General features: G+C 35.5%; 1 protein-coding gene across 5 annotated transcripts in view; it reads right to left on the bottom strand.

Annotated features, from left to right (window-relative positions):
- Window positions 1-23384, bottom strand: part of WDPCP (WD repeat containing planar cell polarity effector) — a 302619-nt gene that overhangs the window by 161956 nt on the left and 117279 nt on the right. For all 5 annotated transcript variants that reach the window (XM_019635240.1, XM_019635244.1, XM_019635251.1 and 2 more), the window contains 2 exons: window positions 20352-20543; window positions 4067-4676 (listed from right to left, as the gene is read on the bottom strand). In XM_019635240.1, the coding sequence (XP_019490785.1) occupies window positions 4067-4676; window positions 20352-20543 (802 nt within the window). The remainder of the gene's footprint in view (window positions 1-4066; window positions 4677-20351; window positions 20544-23384) is intronic.

Genomic DNA, 23384 nt, shown 5'->3' on the forward strand with positions numbered 1-23384 from the left:
CTATGAAATTCTAGAAAAAGCAAATCTAATCTGTGATAACAGAAACGAGATCAAAGCTCTTCAGGTTTGAGGGGGACAGGGATTGACTGCAAAAGGCCTGAGAGAATTTTGGGGGGGTGATGGAAATGTTCTATATCTTGTGGTGGTAATCATTGGAATATATAAATTTGTCAGAACTCACTGAACTGTACATTAAAATAGGTACATTTGATTTTATGTAAATTATATCTCAATAAACTTGAATTAAAAATCCATCATCTCTCTAGTTTGAAGAATACAGAACGTGCCTGGAATACTGTAGCAGTCCATTTGATATTATATGATATCCAATTTTAGGATGACTAGGAATATGATAAAGTATCTGACATTTCTTTCCAGCAATAATTTACCACCAACTACCACCTGGGTGAAGTATAATATTTAAATAACTCATTAAAAACAACTGTTTTGAGGAAAGAATACTTCATACAAAATTTCTAAGAGAAAAATCATACTAGGTTTTTTTCTGGTGTTTTTTTTTTAGTTTCAGGTCATACTAGTTTTTTAGTGACAGACACACACGCACAAACACACGCTGCCGCTGGTTTTCAAAATACGAGAGGGAAGATGTTAGCTTTAACTATTTCTTAATATCATCGCTTGAACATTTAACCTTTTCCCAACTTTACAGGCTCTGTGAGAGCATTGCGGGGCACACTAGGTAGATGAAATACTAAACGTCACACAGGAAAGAGGAAGTATGAGAGCACATGGAGTGACTGGGCAGCTACACTAGTGCAGCCCAGCTGGGGAGATGAAATCTGAGAGGCAGACAAGGGCTTATTAACTACTGAAGGATTTCAGGCTGGAGAATCCACAACCAAATCTGCACTGTTAGATTAACGGGGTGGGGGTGGGGGGGGGCAGAGAGGAGAAGGTGGGAAGATAAGAAGGAAGATTACAGACTGAGGGCCACTGATTAATTATGGTAAAACAGGAAATTAAAGGAAGAGATGTGTTTGTTTGTTTTATGGTGTGGTTTGGGCCTGTATCTGCTGATGTAGCAAGATTTGCTAGGGGAGTGGGGCGGGTAACAAAGTGAAGGTGTCAAAGGGGATGCTGTGGGATCCAGAGTGGAAGTAGTCGTGGAACTCATCTTGGACATGAGGAAGGGCTCTTCTTCCATTGGAATGAGAAGGTTTATGTACATAAGTGGTTGCTTAATCGGTTGGTTGGGTGGGAGATGAGTGACCGAGGAGCAGATGAGCTTAATGAAGAGCCAAATAAAAGATGAGATTCTCTGTTGAGGGAGCAGGAAGCTGATCATGTGAGTTTAAAGAGAGCAACGGAGGTTGCAAAAGGTACTGTTGAGAATGGAGAAGCTTTAATATCTTGATGATATAATTACAGCACTTTAAAAAAAATTCAGTCTATATATGTGAAAATATGAAATAATGATTGTCAGGTAAAGAAATTATGGTTACATATTGCTTTGTATAAAATAGTACTTCTTGGCTTCTATATGGGAGGATGACACTTTTAGCTCCCTCCTGAAGACATATTCATCAAATTATTCTAATACCTGAAGCTGATGTTATATAATATTGTATGTCAACTATAATTGAATATATATATATATATAGTCATGGGATGTGGAGTAGAGTGTGGGAGTGGAGTCAATGGAACTGTAATAGATATGTATGATATGGGGAGGAGGATTGTCGCTTTGAGGGGTAAAAAATATAACTATCGCACTGTGTTGTACACTGAAACTAACAAAAAAATATTCTAATAACAGTGGTGATAGCCTTTTAATCCCCAATGCACTTGATCGATGATTTTAAAAACTTAGACTGGAAGCTCTAGCCTTCGAACAGTTTTCCTTCAACATTACACTAACTGACCTGTTCTAAGTGTCAAACTCCAAAAATCTTAGCACCCTGGCACCAGCCACTGCCACGTTTACATATGACAACGTTCTATTTTAAACTATGATCTAGCTCAGCTTCTTAAATTGTAAGCTATACCTTTCATGTAAAATTTTCCAAAGGCCTGCATAACAAGCATATGAAAAAAATCTCATAAATACTCCCTTGTAGGGAAACTGCACATGCAACTACCTGTTTATATATGCAGTAACTTGAATTATACATGAAAATTCCACATGGATGCCCAGAATCAGTACTGTGTTAATTCAAGAAGTATATTAAAATTTTTGGATGTATTTAGTAGCAGATCCTAAGAAAAATCTGTCATTTAAATGGGGTTTTCTTTAAAAAAAAAAAAAAAAAAAGAGGGAGAGAACTGTTAGTTGGAATCTACCGTTTCAAGGAATCTACTCTTTCTAAGGAGAAAAAAAAATAATCTGTAATAAACATTAATCTTACAATACATTTAAAAAATCCTAGGAAACTCCATATTTAGATCTTTTAAAGCACTTGTGAGTGCTATAAAACTTCCTTATCCTATAAAACATAAGAATCATATTAAAAATAAAATTTAAATGATAAATGTCAGTTGCAGAAGTTATCACCTTTTCATTTGAATGCTTGACTTCTATTGGATAATACTCTTCCAAGAGACCTTCTTGGGAAAAAGAGGTGACAGCCAACTCATTGCCTAATTGATTTAGGAACAGTGCCCAGGGAGACAGTCCAATTAAGTTTACAAGCTGGCAATTAGCAGGAAGCCCTCTAAATCCCTACACCAAGAGCCTGTTTACTTTAGTAAGAAGGCAAATGTGCTAGAGATAGGAAGAGAAAGCTGTGCTTTTTGCAAAAGCTGTTGTGAGTAGGCCCATAAGGGATGACTGGAGAAAAGCTAGGTATATGTGGGCAGACAGCTTTTTGTTTGACAGGTAACTAGGTAATTTATAAAAGGTGTGTGTGTGTGTGTGTGTGTGTGTGTGTGTGTGTGTGTGTGTGTGTGTGTTTTAACAGACATGCAAAACATCTAACATCCACTTTAATAAGTGTTGTGTATGGAGACATACACCTGTTAAACATGCAGTGGGGCAAAGTAGAACTGGATAATCTCATAATAAATGAGATTCCAAACATTTTTTCTTGGACAATATTAACATTACAAATAAATTTAGTTGTATTTTGTTATGTGACAAAACATAGCCCTTATATTTATAATGTCCACTATATTTTTCAGGTTAATCAAGTCATTTTCAATAGATTTATTTCATATATTTAATTTCAGAAGCAAGTAGATCCGTAAAAAAACAAAGTAAACTGACAGCTATTTAATAAATACTACAATGTCTTAGAAATTTAACTTTGTGCCACAGAGCCAAATCCTGTAAGGGGTTTTAAAGTAGCAGTAATGTGCATTAATTAAAATCTTTGTTTTTAAACCTAAGTGAGGTTCTTTCAAAAATGTTAAATTATACAAAACTACCTAAAGAATATCATGTATTCCAGGGCATAGCTGGTAATATAAAACTACAAAAGGTAAATAAATCATAATAAAATTTTATTTTAAAGTTTCCTGATTGAAATGGGCTATATTAATAAACAATTTTCATAATATTGATAAATCCTTTTGCATATTTTTATCTAAAAGGGAAACAAAACAAGTTATTCAAATATATTTAGCAAATTCTAATTAAACATTTGCTTTCTCTTTCAAAACACTTGCTTTAAACAATTCCTATCTAGGAAGCAATGGACACCTATAATCTAAAATAATTTTAATAGAAAAAGTGTTACATTCCTACCACCCACAATTTTTAGTGGGCATATTAAGTGCTTTTAAAATATTCACATACCTATTTATTAAGGGATTTTTTTAGTAGACAGTTTATTTTGATAAGTATCAAATGTGAAGTTTCAGGCTTTTTATTCATTACAATGGCTACTTAGCACAATTTCTAAATTCTTCAATATCTAATGTTCCTTGACATTTAGAAAATCATCCACAAAGCTTTGTTAAGGAAACTATATAAAATGTTTGAGAGGCAAGCGTATTTATGGGATGACAAATAGGAAATCTACACTCTAAGAATTGTTTTATTGCCTTAATTATAATGTCACCATCATAGACGCTTTAATTTACTTACTCACCAACTTCCTTGACTTACCAAGTTTAAACAAAAGTACACCCAAAGGTCCTCTGTCAAATCTGAGGAAGAGGAGATCAAAGATGTCCCCACTTTCAGGCTTCTGAGAAACAACTTGCGGAGCTATCCACTGCATTTGAACAAGACTGCTGGAAACATCAAAACATTTATTGAATTGCAGAGTCTCCCTAGGTGAGCGGTCTTCAGCCAAGAGCTGGATGTGAATAGGGGATAGAGCCATATCAAAAATTTGCAGCTCTCCTTGGCTGCTGCCAACTAGCAGAATTGTGCCACTTGGGTGGCAGCTTATTAATGAAGGCAGAAGTTCAGCCTGGGCTAAGAGAGTCACTCTACGGTGAGTTTCATAAAGAATTACTGAAGAATCTTCACAGCCCAAAATCAGTTTGTCTTCAGTAATGTTCCTGCAGCAGCTAATGGCCTTTGATCTGAGTGGTATTCTGGTGACTGAGACACACTGGATTTTGTTCCGAACACATTCATAGATGCAGCTGTCAGCCATGGGCTCTTTGTCTACACTGATGGAGTGCTCCACTGTCAACACCTGATAAGTCTGTTTGGTGCCAAAGCGAACATCAAGTGGATCCCATTCTGTACGGACAGAACTCAGAACCTGTAAGAAATGTATGAAGTATGTTCACATAGACCTTAGTTTTTCTTCAACTGTCACACATAGGCCTGCATATTAATCCAGCATCTTATTGAGGACATCAATTATTACCTTAAACATCAGCAAGATCTAAGTATGTCTGTGTGTGCATAAAATCTCACATAGGACACAAAGTAATATATAATGCCACATATATAGCACAGTGCAGAAATTACAGTATAAGACTTTAACTTGAACACTTTGTTTTATAAAGTCCATAAATAAAAGACAAGTATGTTCCACAGTATACAAAAACTAATTAAGATGGGTTTTCAGTAAAATAATATGCTTAGCAGAATATCTAAAATCATTAGAAGTTTGATTTTTAAAAGGATGAATACAGGACTTGAAACAGTTTAGCTAATCTCCTTTCCACCCATTATCCTTCCCAAATCTGAAATTTTTAGTAAATTATTGACCAGCAATATATTTCTAATTAGTAAGGCAGGATAGGCAAAGGAAAAACATCAGAACCCTACTAACAGTCTTATAGAAATATTTTACTATCAGAAAAGATATGAAGGTTTGTTAAGTAGACAAATGACCAATGGAAAAAATAATAATATAATGTATTGATTTCAAAATAATAATAATAATAATAATAATTAAGATGTGGTAATATGAATTGTTAATACCTATGAAGTAAAATTTTTAAAAAGCATCTTTGGTGTTAAAGGCTACAAGAAATACCCAGACAGAAATACAAAATAAAACAACAGGCCATTAGGTTTATTTATATGTAAATGTAGGAGACCAAGAACCTTGGAGAATAGAATTAAAGTGGTATTAAATATTTTCTAACACGTTCTCAAAATCTTCAAAATTAGATGCAGAAACATTAAAAGGCACACTTCTACACATGATAAAATTTCACAGAACTACCAATACACACACACAAATGCATGTAAAGTCTGATGAAATCCAACTAAGGCCTGTATCTGAGTTAACAGTATGGTACCAAGGTCATTTTCCTGGACTTGACAATGTACTACAGTAGTATAAGATACTATCATTGGGGCAAACAGGGGAAAAGGTACAGGAAGGGAAGTTGCTTATAGCAATTTTAGCAATTACTTCAGCAGTTTCTTGAGTCAAATTATTTCAAAATTAAAAGTTATTTTTTAAAAAAGGCACATACATCTATAGTACATACTACTGACTTAGGGAAGGGGGGTTGATGTGAATTAAAAAAAAAAATCATCCTATACATCATTACCAAACTTATCTTCCTAAACTAAATGCTTTTGCTCTCACTTCCTAGTTCAAACCCTTCATTGGTTACCCGGCCGACTAATTAATTTTTATTACCCTGCCTGGAATGCAAAAGCCTGTAGGACTCTATCTAACTCCTTCCCTCCTTCACACTCTCTTTGCTTGTTTTTCTTTCTCATCTAATAAATATTTGAGTATGAATTATGTGCCAGGCACTGGTCCTGAGTCCTGGGGATACAGAAGTTAAGTCCTCATCCTCAGAGAACATATACTGTATTGGCTGAAGACAAGGAAACAATTCACAAGCAAACACCAAGCCACAGGATGCTAGTGATCCTATATGCATACTTCCCAAGTACTATGAAGAAAAATAAAGGAAAGTAAGTGGAATAAGGAGCAGCAGGAGTGGGGAGGGGAGTTCATATAGAGAAGTCAGGACAGGCCTTTCTGATAAAGGTGACCTGAAGTGAAGGGTGAGCCATGCAGCAGCCATTTGGGAGAAGAACGCTCTGGGCAGACGAAATAAACACCCTGAGTTGGGGCTCTTGACCTGATCAAGGAACAACAGGAGACAGGCCTGGCTAGAGAAGAGGGAGCAAGGGAGAAAGTGGTGGGAATTGGGGAAGGGAAACAAATTATGTAGTAGCTTGTAGGCTACTTTGTAGGGACTTTGGCTTTTTCTCTAAATGAGGTGAGAAGCCATAAGCAAAGGAGGGACAGGATCTGACTTGCAAATTCTGGTGTTATCTCCTAGTTTCCCCTCATTACTGAGTTCAAACTAAAACGTGCCTTGCATTTTCCCAGCTCTATAACTTGTTAAATTAATTAAACAAGGAGGCTATTAGCCTGATGTGGCTCTAATGCCCTGGAGACCTATATCAGCAAACCGAAATCTAAGCCTGTAAGTGCCTCAAAGTTACAAAATCAAAACCCTAACTAAGGATAACCAGTTACAAGTAGCCAACTAGGCTTTAAGCTATAGCCAGTCAAATAATTTCCTTTCTTTGCTTCTGCACTTTCTCTGTCTAAGCCTTTCCCCTGGCTTCTGTCAGTGGAGTGCTCCTAGCCACTTCAGGTTTGGTGCTCCCTGTTTGGAATTGAGTTTTGCTTAAATAAACTCTTAAATTTTATAATATGTCTCAGCTTGTCTTTTAACAACTTCACTTATGTCCTCTGCCTGAAATCCACACTCTTCACCCCAGACTGTGTTTCCTTCCCACCACACTCACCCTTAAAGAACAAAACCAAATGCTGTCCCAGTTTCTGGATTCCTTCCAGCTTGGCGGGATCCTTCCTTCCTTTTATCTCATCTCCATATCCCTTCCCCACTCCAACTTGGCCAGAAAGCCAGGTGACTCAGACTTTCTGGTGATATTCAGCCTTTCATTTACTTCTAATGTTTGGTCAGATGTCCTTATTTTCACTGTAAGCTTAAAAAAATAAATTGTTTTATCTAGTTCATACTTTTTTTTTTTTTTTTGGTATCCTTGTAGCAGCTAGCCAAAAGCTATGCTGGTAGTAGGTGTATGATAAACTTCCTAAAACTATGAATTAAAAAAAACAACAACACTATAATGCTGCTTAAAATACCATACTTCCAGAAAGCTTAAAGTTTTATAAAGGCAGCCTCAGAGCAGACCATGAGAAGCCAGGTGACTCAGAGTAGGCCCGTACTCTTACAGGCAGCCCAAGGTGAGGGGCCCAACCGAATGGCAGTCTGGAGTAGAACAAGTTAAACGCAAGGTCCAGGGAGAGGGAGTCCAGGCTTCCTCATTTCCAAAAGTTTGTGGGACTCTCTCAAACAGGCTCCGTAGTATTAACAAAAGAAATTAGTTAAAAGGGGAGTGGGATATCGTAATTTATAAGAAATATCTTTGGTTTATCTTTGGTCTTTGTCCACAGTACCTGGCTTACAGCTTTCAAAACTTAGGGATTTTTCTAAGTGCTGAGAGTGATAAAGGTGTCTTTTGTTGTTAATGAGGTGACTTTTGGAAAGCACCTAAGGAAGGGGGCTGGTTGCCAATGGAGCCAACTGTGTGATTAGAGGGTTGGAACTTTCTCCCACTCCCTGACTCTAGGGAGGGGAGAGGGGGTAGAGGTTGAATCAGTAGCCAATGGTTTAATCAATCATTCCTATGTAATGAAGGCTCCAAAGGACCTGTAGAGGACATGGAAGTGCCATACCCTTTCCCCATACTTGCCCTATGCATCTTTTCCATCTGTCTGTTCCTGAGTTACATCATTTTATATTAAACCAGTGACCTAGTAAGTAAAATGTTTCTCTGAGTTCTGTGAGCTACTTTAGCAAAATAACTGAACCCAAGGAGGAGGTCTCGGGAACCTCTGATCTGTAAACAGTCAGTCATTAGTACAGGTAACAACCTGGACTTGTGACTGATGTCTGAAGTCCAAGGAGGTCATGGGAACTTCCAATCTGTAGCGGGTGGGTCAGAAACACAGGTAACAGCCTGGGCTTGCAAGTGAGGTCTGAAGGTGGGGGGCAGTCATGTAGGACTGAATCCTTAACCTGTGGAATCTGATGCTATCTCTGGGTAGACAGAATCAGAATTGAGTTAATTGTAGGACAACCTGCTGGTATCCAAGAATTGCTTAATGGTGTGGAGAAGCCACACACACACATTGGAATTGGTACCAGAACCAATTCAGGGAGTAAGAATGAGGATTCTATGTATGCTTTTTCCTCCCGTGCCAATTGCAGATAACTCTAAAACTCGCAAAGGTCACAGGATCACCTGCTGTCTTCCCAACTCAATGGCGAAAATTCATTTAAGGGAGGAAAATGTCTTGCATGGCATAATTAAAGATACCATAAAAGTTTAAAGAAAAACCCTTGAGTGTGCGTAAGTTTCAGTAAAGAGTAACCCCACCAACAATAAGGAAGAAAATAGGGTACTGTGCTAAACACTTTTCATATATTGTTTTATTTAATCTTTTCGATACTCCAAAGTTAGTCATTACAATCTACAGTAGCTTCCCCTTAGCTGCAGATACGTTCCAAGGCCCCCAGTGCGTGCCTAGACCGTGGATAGTACGGGACCCTATATATACTATGTATTTTCCTATACATATTTATGATAAAGTTTAATTTCTAAATTAGGCAACTTCATGAATAAAAGATTCATTCTTACCATAGATCTTAATAACCTCAGCATATGATTTTTTTCTTTACTATGTTCACCTTTTCACGTAAAGGGAGCACTTTATGGCTTCTCTTTGGCACATCTGAATTGCCAGCATCACTGTCCTTGCACTTTGGGGCCATTATTAAGTAAAATAAGAGTTAAAGAGATTAGAAAGTACAAATTAGTAGTCACAATATTGCCACAGAGATATGAAAGACAGTTTGGGTAATGTAATCAATAATGTTGTAAAGATTTTGGAGGGTGTCAGATAGACACTTGTCTTACTAGGGAGACAGACCACTCATAGACTGTGTAGATAGATGCCTGACCACTGCGCTGTACACCTGAAGCTGAATAATATTGAATGTCAGCTAATAAATATAAATATAAACAAATATAAATATGGTCATGGGATGTGGAGTACAGCATAGGGAATACAGTTAATGGAATTGTAACAGCTATATACGATGTCAGAGGGGTAGTAGACTGAGGGGGGGTGTTATCACTTTGTGAGGGGTGTAAATGTCTAAATATTACATTGTTTTGTATACCTGAAACAAACAAAAAAAAGAGTTACTTGATGGCAAGCACTGTGATAGGATGATAATTGAACTGATAACTGAGGCTGCTACTAAGTGACTAACAGGTGGGGACAGTATACCCTGAACAAAGGGACGATTCACGTCCCAGGCAGGATGGAATGGGATGGCACAGCCTTTATCATGCCACTCAGAACATCGTGCAATTTAAAACTTATGAATTTTATTTATTTCTGAAATTTTCCATTTAATATTTTCAGACTGCAGTTACTGCAGGTAACTAAAACTGAGGAAAGTGAAACCGTGGATAATGGGAGACTACTGTACATTCTAGCAAAAGATAAAATGAGGGTCAAAGAGAAGGGTAAGTCACCCTTGATCCCAAAGTCAATAAGTGATAAGAGTTGTGGCTTGAATCCAGGTGTGTCTGACTCTAAAAACCAAGTTCTCTGCACGACACACTGCCTCACAAGCCCAGGTAATAATAAGTTTACAGGAATGCACCAACTCTTTCTCTCTGTAATCCAAGAGAGGGAATGAGAAGAACCACAGGTCATTAGGAACTCTAAGTGTGCTGAGGGGGTCCCACAGAGGGAAGAACAATGAGCAAAATGTAAAGGGACTGAAGAGACAAATTACGCAACAACAATGAAGATGTTAACCTTGGAGTGAGGAAGGAAGAAGCTTGTGCTGAGCTATTTCTGTCAAGTACTAAATAATATAGGCAGCTATGCTTTTCATTATTGACGAAGTTTGGAAGGCAAGTTCTTAGTAAGCTGATTTCTTTTAAAGATTCTTCATTCTTGGATTGATTGAGGTGTGCTGAAAATAAAGAGCACACTTTGTGAATATAAGTGTAAAAATATCCCTAGAATGAACCAAATAAAACCTACACTATTTCCCCACAACACAAATTATACAAACACAAAACAATTACTGCTAGTTTTTGCATCTGTTTATATAGAAGATAAAAAAAAAGTTTCTTCTACGAGTATGATATTGCATGGAATCTTTTGAAAGTAGTATACTGTCATGAACAGACAGGGTCAAGTTTCTATGACTCTAAAAATATAATGAGATGACATCAGCATTAAAATTCAATTACCTGTATGCTTAAAAGTACTTGACATAGATTCAGAATTTAATTCCAAGTTGGAACTGACCCTGTACAAGAACCACAAGCAACACCACACAGAAGCAGCACATAACAGGGTCTGATTCCTTCTTTTGGCAATAGACAGCTCTGGGATTTTGGGCAAGCTAACCTCTGGGAACCGTAGTTTTCTCATCTGTAAAATGGGATTTTTTTCGCCTGTGTTGCAGGATTGTCAAATGAATTAAAAATAATGTACCTAATATGCAGGGGACAGACAGGCACTTGGTATAACGAGTGGCTATTACTGTTGTTTCTGAAGATAGAGTCTTGGAATCTTTGGCCAGGAAAGCAGATAAAAAGAATGCGAGAGAATGATCCTAAATAAAATCTAAGTTTAGTTATTTAGAATTTATGGCTGACGTTAGCTGCAAACTACACATGTGGAAGATAATTTTAAACACTGAAATGATGTGGTTTAAAAATTAATATGAAACTGATTTCATTTATCTACGATATTTAGCACTCTGCCTGTCATATGGTAGTAGCTCAATAAACACTATTGACTGAATATATTTTAAATAAGGCATACAAAGTTCGTACTTAATTTCATGATTTTAAATTTATTTAAATTCATACTTATGTGATTTTTTTAAACATAACAATATTATTAAAGAAACATTTCAGTCTATGAGAAGAAGAAATCTGTATATATAGATACTGCCATGATAAAGATATCATAATAAAATAAACAATGAGCAATAAGTATGTAGTAACAGTAAATCTGCACAGGGAAATGGTTATAAATAATTTGACTGACACAGCACAGTACCTTAGTACAAAAGTTTAGGTTAAAAAAAAGTTGAAATGATACTTGGATGTTACCTATATGATATTAATGTTTTTAATTGAAAGAAGTAGACTGGGATTCCAATTAAAAGTAAGACATTTTACGTATAAGTAGAAAGAAAGAGATAATTATCAATAAAAATGGGCTCAGCAGAAATATAGCAATGAGATGCAGGGGAAGAAAATTCAGTTTCAGTTTTTCTATGAAAATGCTAATGTGCTGGACCAAGATTATGAAAATGAAGTGTTACACCTACATTTTCAGTAGCCTTTTAAAGTTCTCTTAGCAGATCATTTGCAAATAAGTTGAAAATACCAAATGCAATTATGTAGTTATTGCAAAATACCAAGAAAGAACACAGACTTTTAAAACCCAAACTTACACAGACTAAGACATTTTGCATTTTGTATTTTTGCAGCCAGTTTTTCCTCCCAAAATGAATTTAGATTGAAGTACTAGTCAGGAGATGATCAGCCAAGATAGAATGCTAAGATAATAAAACGAATAATACGGTAGGTAGTGAAGGGAGAAATGCTAAGTGACAATGCCCTGAAGAAAAACCACAACAAAGGAGATAAAAAAAACCAAAAAGAGAGGACTGTGGCTGGTAATATTCAAGTAACCTAGCAAGATTTACTTGAAGAAATCTACTGCCATCTTCAGTAAGGTATTGTTATCCTCTACAAACGTCATGATCAAGAATTCCCTTTTCTCAGGCCGAGTGGCTCAGTTGGTTAAGAGAGCGAGATCTGAGGAGCAGGGTTGCAGGTTTGATTCCCACATGGGCCAGTGAGCTGCGACCGAGCTGAGCTGCCAGCAGGTGGCAGGATAGCTCAACTGGTGAGAGAAGGTGATCCTAACAACAAGCATGACTCCAGCATGGGATGATGGGCTACACCCACCTGCGACTAAGATTGAACACGGCACCTTGAGCTGAGTGGCTGGGAGCTGCCGACGGGCGGCCGGATGGCGACTGGACTTGGAGCTGAGCTAGCTGCGCCCTCCACAACTAAGACTGAAGGACAACAGCTTGGCTGTCTGCCTTCCCCGATTCCTCAACATTGTTTCCCTTCCCCAATTCCCCAATAAAATCTTTAAGAAAAAGCCCTTTTCTCATTCAGTTCCCTCTCTCTCTCTGTCTCCGACCCCCTCTTCCTCCTTTCCTCCCTCTCTTTACCTTTCATCCCTCCTTCCTCATTTAGGTACAATTGACATACAACGTATTAGTTTCAGGGTACAACACAATGATTCGATATTTGTATTTATTGCAAAATGATCACCTCAGTAAGTCTTAACATCATCACCACACATAGTTACAAATTTTTTTTTCTTGTGATGAGCACTTTTAAGTTTTACTCTCTTAGCAACTCTGAGTTCTTGGTCTGAATCCTACCTTCAGGTATTCCCCTGATTTGGTGAATTCTAAAATCTAATAATTCTTAAAAGATTCTTAAAATATATGCCAGAGGTTTCAGGATCTGGTCATTAGAATTCAAGTGAGAATATCTGTGACAAAGAACAGGGTAAAAAGGTCTAACAAAGACATAGTGAATAGCCAAACAATGAGAAGGGGAAGAACAGAGATGAGAAAATACAGACTTTTATAATGTGTAGTGATCTGCTGAAAGCCAGAATCTGAAGAGAAAGATCTTCGTAGAAAAGAGCCCTTTTCTGGAACTGAAAACTTTCACCAGTGGGTAGCCAGGTTATTTAAAAGATGATGCAACTTATCACTAGAATTTATTCTTAAATCTACATTCCTCCCTCACTCTGCAAAAAATTTTAAGATAAAAGGCATTTTATTTTTAATTCTTTATTATGAAACATTCAAGACACACAAAGAAGTAGAGAGGACAGCATGATAAATGCGAAAACAAGCTTTATGAAATACTATCCTTTTGCTACAATTTTTCTAAAGAAATAAAATATGAGACACAGCTGAAACCTGCCAGATTTCATTCCCTTTCCTCTCTCCCCAGGGGCAATGCTATTATGTATTTGGTATTTATTCCTATCACATTATTATTACATCAATCTAGAACAATCCTGAACAACACATAGCATTGTTCTGAATGTTTTAAAATTTTATATAAATGCTATCATATTGTATCACACTATAATTTCTTTTTGCTGAACTTATTCTTCTGGGACTTAATATATAGCTCCAGTTCCTTCACTGCAACTTCTGTCTAGCATTCCACCCTCTGAATACTATACCACAATCAATCATATTAGCTGTTTCTAAGTTGCTCTCCGTAGCGATTTACTAATTTACCTATAAGCAGTGAATAAGAGTTCCGTATTGCTCCACATCTTTACTTATACAAATATATCAACTAAAACCAAATTATTTTCAAATGGATACATCTGTTATTTTTAATAGGTTTCAATAAAATCTGACATTTGTATACAGGATAAATATACAAATGTCTTACAAGCTTAGAAAAACAGACATTTCTCTAGGAAATATAAACATGCCCTTATCCATAATTTTTAGTATGTGAAAGTTATCAACTTATATGTCTGTATTAATAAAATCTTCTAATTCACAGAATTATTTGTTGTAACAGTCAACACAATATATAAAAAAGTTATTTCACGAAAGAAAAGACAAATAGATCAATGGAACAGAATAGGGAACCCAGAAATAGGCTCGAGGATCAGATCAGTTAACTATATCTGACAAAAGAGGAAAGGTGATTCAATGAAGAAAGGATTGTCTTTTCAACAAATAGTGCTGAAACAACTGGACTCCCACGTGCAAAAACATGAAAGGCCTTAAACCTTTCAGAAAAAGTTGGTTCAAATTAAAATTGTTTACCATGACCATGAATATAAAAAGCATCCCTGATTCTGGAAAAGTGGCAATGGTACCACTATAGTTTTTGAAACTCTCTAAATCCCCACATAAAAGAGATAGTTCAACTAAATAGCAAAACCAAACTCGCATGGATGAGTAAATGTGGATTAAAGGAGAGAAAGCATCGTATGTAATCACTATATACTTCAATAATGTAAATAAAGTACAACTATTTCAAAATGGAAGGGGAGAAATGAGAACCATAGGCAAAATGATTTTGAATGTTCTCAGTAATTTACATTAGCAGTAGTGACAGTATTATGATTATTCGAAGACTGTTAGGTGTGGACTGTGGGATAAAGTAAACAAGCAATTATGAGATACTATAATTCATTCCATGTCCTTGCACTAAGATTTTAGGCATGAAAGAAAGGAGATGCAGATATAATACAGAAGAGGCTAAATTAAAAACCCCATAATCCTGAATTTGAGTTACAAGTATCAATATGAACTCACTCTGAATATAGGTATATATGTATAAAATCTCTAGCTTTCTCTACTAAAGAAACCTGGACACAATGATGAACCTCTTAACACAATATTCCTAGCTCTCAAACTTGTGCTTAAAATGCCATTTTCCGCTAAAAGAAACTAGGATTTACTAAAGCAATGGCTATTTCTAGGTCTGGGGCAGGAAATGTACAAGACAAGCATGGAATATATTATCACGCTAGATAGCAGCGAAGCTACCCAAGACCACTGAGGTCATGACCAAAAGTGGAGCCAACTTGAAGAACAGCCCACTAGCCAAAGATAAGACAATCTGAGCTTCCAAAAGAATAACAATTATAATTTATGAAAACCATGAAGTCAAATATGTTTAAATCCATGAAATAATAATACTATTTAAAAAACAAAATCTAATTGGTTACCTTCAGGGAGCAGTAGGGAACCAATTCATTATCTTGAAAGCTGGTAAGTAAAAGGAAAGAAACAGACATTTATCCTAACTATATTGTATGAACCCAACCATTGGAAAAACTAATAGGAGATTAGTGAAAGTGTCTTTTTATAAAAGTATCCCAATTATTAAATGAAAAAATAATAATATAATTAGAAGATCACCATTTTGCAACCTGAAGGAATTAATGGATTTATGCATTGAGCAGCCATAGCTGCTAACATCAAAAAAGACAACCAAAAAAGAGAGAAACTGACATGTGCCTTCTGATAAAACAACACACCGTCCCTTACAGTCTTGCCAAAACTGATGACTAACTTGCATAATTTTCAAAACACAGAGATACATGTTGAACCACACCATGACTATGCAAACAACAAAGTCCAGATGTAGGACACGAGTTCAACAGGTAACTTTTAAGAAAAAGAAAGGAATGGAGGGGGGGACTTGTAGACATAAAGATAATTTAAGAGACACACTGAAGTGTTTTAAGGGGATAATATTAAGCTACAATTTTAGGGGATGCACATTTAGGTAATAAAAATTATATGGAGATACAGAAAGTGATTAAAAGTGATGACAGAGGTTACTTTGGGGGCCCTGGAAGAAGTATCGAGTACATGGTGGTATTTCTGGGTGCCTAGCAATGTTCTATTTCTTGACATGAGTGTGGTTCCAGGGGTGCTTCCTTTGTAATAGCTTATTAAAATATACATTTATTTTGCTTGATTTTCTTTAAGTATGTTTTATAATAATAATAAAAAGATTAAACAAGAAATCATCCCTAAAATGGAAAACCTTTATGTGGTTAAAAGCTAACGCAGTACATACATTTTGTTGGAACAGATGTTTCTTAAATATTTTGGCTTTTCAAGTTCAATGTACTTAATAATGCTTTCTGACTGCTTATTTTATCAAATTATACTGTATTAAAAGTTGGTCACAATTTTACTTTCCCAGAAGTTGATGTTCCTTTCAATCACTGCAAAAATGGTTTTTCATTTTTATAGGAAAAAAGTTATCTTTGTAAAGTTATATTTTCCTATCCCTGACAATAGTTTTTAAAGTTTAATAGCTCTGTTTATGTGGTTTTAATTTGCTAAATTAATCAAATTCATCTTTTCTGAGTAAGGTATCTTAAAATTAATACTATACTCAGAAAGCATTACCAAATCAACATGGCTGAAAGTTAAAATACCTGCTCAAATAAAAGGTAAAGGAAGAATAAACTGCATTATCACATTTTGACAAAGTGAATGAATTAAATAGTTCTAGGATGATGGCAGTAACTTTCCAAAAGGAAGTACAAAGAGAATGTAGAATTTAAATAAATATACTATCATGTTATATATGATATTCCATACATACACTATTAAAAACTGTTTTTAAATGAATTTACTGATAAAATTTTTCACTACCGTATATTTTTCAAAAGAAATTTTTTTCCTAGACTAACTCTGCTTTATGCTTCTAATTAAGATATGTACTGTTGTTTAGAGCTCTGTGGTGTGAAATTAGACCAGCAGTTTTCTAATATCCATAAAATAAATAAAAAAATGTTCCTTCTCTGACAGACAGATAATTCAGTCACAGAGAGCTTATTTCTATGTTTCCTTTGTTTTCTTTTTTTTTAGCTGCTTGGTAAGCCAATTTTCTACTTAGAATCTACTGTTAAAACTCTCATTTGGTTCAGTATGTGGGCTTTATCCTTTCCATGGTCTGTTATGCAAAAAAAGATGGCTTAAATTTTTTTTTTTTTTTTTTTTTTTTTTTTTACTTTGCTGCAAAGCACTGGTTCTCAACTTGGATGCACATGAGTATCACCTAGGGAACCTGTAAAAGAATACTGACATCTCCTCCCCCACTGGAGATGCTAATGTAACTGGTCTGGGTGGGCCTCTTTGTAAAAACAGCTCTGCAGGTGACTGCAATGTGTTGCCAAGGCAAGGAACCACTACTCCAGGATCTTGCCACTGTCCAAAAAAAAGCTTATTATTTTTTCTGATTGAACTTGAATGGGAAACGGTTTTTAAAAATTCTATAGTTTAAAAGATGCAAAGATTAAATTTGTTCTCTCTGAGGTTGCTACTCTTTTAGTTTGGATTTTATGGTTTAAGAGTACACTGTGTCTTTTATTCTGATGATTATTCAAGTTTATTGGTCACTAGTGAAAAAAATTTAAAGACATATGCCTGAATATTATTTTTATAGAATAGTGGTTTTAGTTCATGATATTAAAAAAAAGTGCTACAATTCATAGTTAAAGATTGTATCTTCGCATTCAAAAAAAGGAACAATTATTTCTCTAAACATTTCTTCCAGAAGACATTCACCTTTCGCATACAGAAGTTCACATGAGGTTCAGAAAAATAAAACTTTCCAAATTTTTCTACAGTTTAATTTTGAATAGAATGACTGAAAGAGCCAAATCCCACATAAAAGCTACTTGCCAAAAAAAAAAAAAAAAAATATATATATATATATATATACATATATCCTAACATATTAGGATTAAAAAAGGGGACATTTTTTAAACTATGCAATCAGTGGTGAATCATTATTTAAAAATCACGTGCAAATATCATATACAGTTTTATGCAAATCTATTCAGATACATAAAATGGATAATTTTCTAGAAATACTAACAGAAGATAACTCAAGGGAAAAAAGAATTCTTGAAAAACATACAACCCTTGAAAAGTAGAACCAGTACGAAAAATCTACCTTCCTTGAAAGACACCACACCCAGGCAGTTTTCTAGGTGAGTTTTACCAAACATTCAAGTATCAGATAATCCCTTTACTTAGAAAGGGAAAGAGCTAGCCAAATCAGTCCATAGGGCTCGTACAACCTTGATATGAAACTTAGAAAGAATAGTAAAAGAAAGTAAAAATCTCATATTTGAGCACATTGTGAAGCCTCTTTAATGTTCCCTCCTTACTATCTAAGTAAAATCAATTATTCCCAGTGGCTCCTACTACAGCTCACACATACTGTATCCACAGCACCATTCAACACTTTCGTGCACTTACACGTTTTCATATTTGTCTCTCATTGGTAGGTACGAAGATCCTTGCAGGCAGGGATAGTTTTGCATTTATATCCAGTAGCATGAAATAAAGTGCTTACTTACTCCATGGTCATGATCAGTAGTTGTTGAATGACACAGAAAGAGAAAGGGAAGGGCCTTTTAGGTAGATAAAGCAGTAATGTGTACAGGCAAGAGGTGGGAAATAATGAGGCTGTGAGTAAACCATTTGGCTAGAGCACAGGTTTGTATAAGGAAATAACATTGGAAAGGCAAGTCAGGGCCAGTCAGGGTGGGCTTTGCAGTGCTGAGGCTAATTTTAGTTTCAGCATCCAATGAGGGTATTTGAGCAGGCAGTGGCTACATCAGATGTGTGCTTCAGAATTCAAATGAGCTGTCAGGAACCTGGAGGTGACCTATATAGTTTTAAACCCATTGTTTTAAAAATTAGAAAACTGAAGTCAGAGAGACAGAAGCTGTATCCAAGGCCAAAGAACACAGAATTAGCCAAAAGCAGGCAGAAGCTCAGAGGGAATAAACTTAATTAAGGTCACACAGTTAGATTACGGTTCACCTAACAGGCACACCCAGGTCTGTCCAACTCCAAAGTCCATGATCTAGATGACACCAGGAGATGAGGTATGTAGACCATATGTACACCGTTTTAGAAGAGCCCTAATTTCATGTAACACACTCATTTCAAATAAAGGTAATTTGTATAATGTATAACTAAAGGCTGATGTAATTATTTTTACTTTTATTACGAGAGAGAACATTTAATAGAATTATAATTGGCTTTGTTACATTAAATCATTTTAATGAAGTCTTTTATTGCGTTAAAATGGGGTAAAACGGTGGGCATGAACAGAAATAGGAACAAGCATTTACTTAGCCTCACAATATCCACACCTAAAGCATTACAAGTAGTTTTAATTACTGCAACAGAATTGGAAAAGTTCCAGTAAAAGGTTATTAAATAATTATTTAATCAATCAAAAAGGGTTCTTCAGTCTTAAAAGATAGCCTCAAAGTTTATAAAACCAGAAGGGGTAGGCAGTGACAGAGAAAACTTGGACTTGTTCATTATATCTGAGAATACTAACTCTGAGAAATACTTCTTAAAGCCTAAAAGATAACAGACTTAGAGAAAATACAGGAACATAATATTTTATCCAGACAAAAACTTTTTTTAAATGGTGTGTGTGTGTGTGTGTGTGTGTGTGTGTGTGTGTGTGTGTGCGCGCGCCTTTTTCTTAAGTTATAAAAAAGTAAAACAGAATTTCATACTCAAAGTACTGGTACACACTGAAGATACCCATAGGTTCACAATAATGAATGATAGTAGAACCATTGTTGGGAGTAGACAGGGGGAGACGCTGTCCTCACTTCCTAGATTAACCCTTTTGGTGCTCCTGTCTGAGGCAGGACACTAGACTGAGAGGCCACTGCTCTACAGCCCTCCTTACAAATTCTTACCCAGCCATGGTGTGGTAGCACAGGATTGTGCACAAAATGAGCATCTATTAACTGACTGACTGAAGTTTAAAGAAGGTGACTGGTAACAACTTAGACAGACATGAAATCATGAGCAAACATAATGATAGTACTAACAATGATTAACAAGGATCGAGGAGTAAGAGTTTACTATGTGTAGGTATCACTCTAAATGCATGCATTAAGTCATTTATCTTTGTTAACTTAAATTTTCAAGTAACTAAACCACAACACATAGAGGTTAGTAACTGGCTTAAGCACAGTGTGCTAGGTAGTGGCAGAGCTAGCAACGGAAACCAGAACCCTTGCTCTAATCATTGTGCTATTCAGGCCAGCCCTGAAACTGTCTATGTATTCTCTAGACATGATACTTTTAAGGATCCTAATTCATGTTCCTTTTTGGATATTTGGAAAAATAAATTATATGTTTAAAAAACATTTGCATTTATTTCAGAATAAAAAATACTAATAATCCTATTTTATTTTATTCAGTAAAATGTATATATGTTTTAGATTTACCTCCAGTCTTCCTTGAGTATAACCCAGGAGCAGCAGATTGGCTCTGTCTTTCTCAGAAGAAATGGGGGCCCAAGGCCAAGCATCATCACTGACCAGTGGCCACCAGCAAACAACTATATCCTGAGCACAATTGATAGCTAGGTGACGCTCTGTTGTCCTGTTTACTGGCCCAGGTATTTCATAGTAGGAAATCTAATGGTTAAAAAAAAAAGCATAAAAGAATAATTTTTAATGCAAAATCCTCAAAGTATTATAAAAATTAAAGCATCTGTAAATGTAGATAAATGCAAGTAAATATGCATGTTAAACATGTGCTTAGAGAGGTGTCAGAATTTACCAAATTCTTTTGACACATATATAAAAAAAGACATATGTTCAAAATTCTCTCCACTTTTAGCAGAGAAGAGGAAAAGGAGAAATGCGAGTTAGGGAGGAATTGGCTGTAGCAATCCTAATCAATACCAAAATGTACAGTCATGGTTGCTTGACAGCATCGACCTACACCTAGGATTTAAGACCAGCTATATTAAATGACAAGTTCAGTACTACTGACCAAGAGTGTCTGACTACTGTTTAAGACATAACACGTTAACAATGACTGACAAGAATAAAAGGAAAAACAAATTGAGGCGAATATCGCTTTAACAAATATATGAGACAAGATACACATATATTCTGCATAAAAGGATAAGCCACAGTATCATGTGTAAAAGTTTATGCAGCTTCTGCAAATTATGATTCTCTTTCTTAGGAAGGATTTGTAGAATTTATTATTCAAACTATGTTATTTTGGAACATGGTTATTTGAAAACATAAGCACGGCACCATCTGGGTGACACATGCCAAGGAAATATAGATTGCACCGTATTTCTGCTTAAGGAATTAATGGAAGGTTGATAGCTTGGAAGAAAAAAAAACTATCTTGCCATTGCTGGTCAGCAATAATCGAACCACTTTCTGGGGATTAAGCGCATGGCTAAGCCTAGTGGACCAGACACTAGCAAAGGGCAGGGGGTCTTCTTATCAGAGAAATGCTTCTGGAGCCAGTCTCACTACATGACAGATTGCTTTCATATTCCTGTCTGCAAGGCAACAAAGGATGGCAGTAATGCGATAATGCCAGAGTGCAATGGGTGTTAAGAACCCGTTGCATTTATGTATTGTATTTAGTAAATAATCAGGCTCATCCAAATTGTGATCTCACCACTCAACCAAGGCCATTAAAATCAAGGTTAATGCTTTAATAATCCTCTGCTATTTTTTTTTAATATGGTCAAAAGGAACCCTTTTCTATTTGCATGGCCATAATATTATTGACCTCTTCATCCTCTGAATGCACATCAAAAGGAACTAAAATCAAAGTAATTACCAGTGTTGTTCTCTCATGGTAAACATTTAACTCCTTGCACTGTCTCTTTACCATTAAATAAATTGAATTGGATTTTTAAATTGTAGACAGGAAAACTTGTTAAAGGTCAATAATTTCAGGATATTTACCCTGCAATTTTCTTTGCCAAAATTATTTCAATCTAAAAGAACTTATGGTACCGATGTAAAGAAAAGCAGGATTATCATACTCTACACTATTTCCTTGTTTTAAAATCCAAATGGGCAATGACGGACAACACAGATATACTTCATGCTTTGAAGTACAAATTCTTATATTTAAGCTCTCAGTATCATTATTTTTACTAGTTATCTTCTTGTTTGAGAGAAATACCACAATGGAATTACTAAGTCCTTAAAAATACACAAACATTAGTTTGATGTTGTACTTGCCATGTAAACACATTACTTATAAATTTATACATGAAGAAACATTCAAGTTAAAACAAGAAACTGGCACTTTCATTTCTCACTTAATGCAAATCCTGTATGTTATCTGAAATTTCACGTTTTCTATATTTTAATGGCATCAGTATTCTATTATAATAATCAATAAGGCAAGTAAAATGAAGAAGTTTCTTAAAATATCCTTCCAATTGACAAAAGGCAGTATTTTCTAAGTATTAAATATCTATATTTAAATACTGAACCAGAAAATGAAATCCATGGATTTTTCCAAAGGGAAGTAGCTTATTTCTCTAATGTACAGAAATGACATGGAGTGCCCATGTCCTAATTTCCCAAATCCAAAGGGATAAACAAATAAGTAATTCCTTTACTTAAGGTATAAGGGTTCATATACTAGGTCTATTTTCCACATCTTTTCATAAGAAAAGATGACATCTTAACAGTTTCTCTCTGCTCTCATTAATGGGTAGCTGCTCTTCGGCTGAGAAAACTTTACTAAGCCATCCATCAAACCTAAGATGGGGAAACTAGTCATATAAAATTTTATATGACAGCATTAGAAACAAAATAGTCTGAATGCACACTGGTGCATCTCAAAGAACAGTATTAATAAATAAACATTTCAAGTAAATCTACAGTTAGCCGTTCTGGAAAATAACATTCCAGTAAGAATATTAATTATCAATTTTTTGACTAACCAAAATATAATACATGAGTACCACTGATTTCCAGCTAAAGAAAATCAATAGTATACAATGTTATAGAAGCTCAGCAAAGCAGGCAAACAAAACCAAATTGTAGTTTATTACCACAATGAAAAACTTATTTAATATATTTTATCCCATGTCAAAAATCTTTTTTATAAGAATAGATGTTTCTACTAAATAAAATGGGATCCTGCCCCATACTACTACCATCCCAATCACAATAAGAAATAATCCCAAAGGGCAAAAGCTTAGGTTAAATACTACTTTTTAAAAAAACACAAGAACAGTTTCAAGCCACAAAGCTGACTTCTAAAAATCTTTGCTCTTGCTATATATTCTAAGTACGGCATAAGTGTGCATCTTTTTTAAGGAAGCTGTATATCAGCTCTGTTCCCAGTGAACAGTGAACTGTCTCAAATCCACGTCACAGAGGCTGGATCAATCTTGCAAACACAAGTCACTGCTGAAAAGAGGCCTTGAACTGAAACAGCCTGGAAAATGTATTAGATACTCATCCTAGCAGCAAGTATGC

This window comes from Hipposideros armiger, unplaced genomic scaffold, assembly GCF_001890085.2.
Source record: "Hipposideros armiger isolate ML-2016 unplaced genomic scaffold, ASM189008v1 scaffold_2, whole genome shotgun sequence".
In the NCBI taxonomy this organism is placed as follows: domain Eukaryota; kingdom Metazoa; phylum Chordata; class Mammalia; order Chiroptera; family Hipposideridae; genus Hipposideros; species Hipposideros armiger.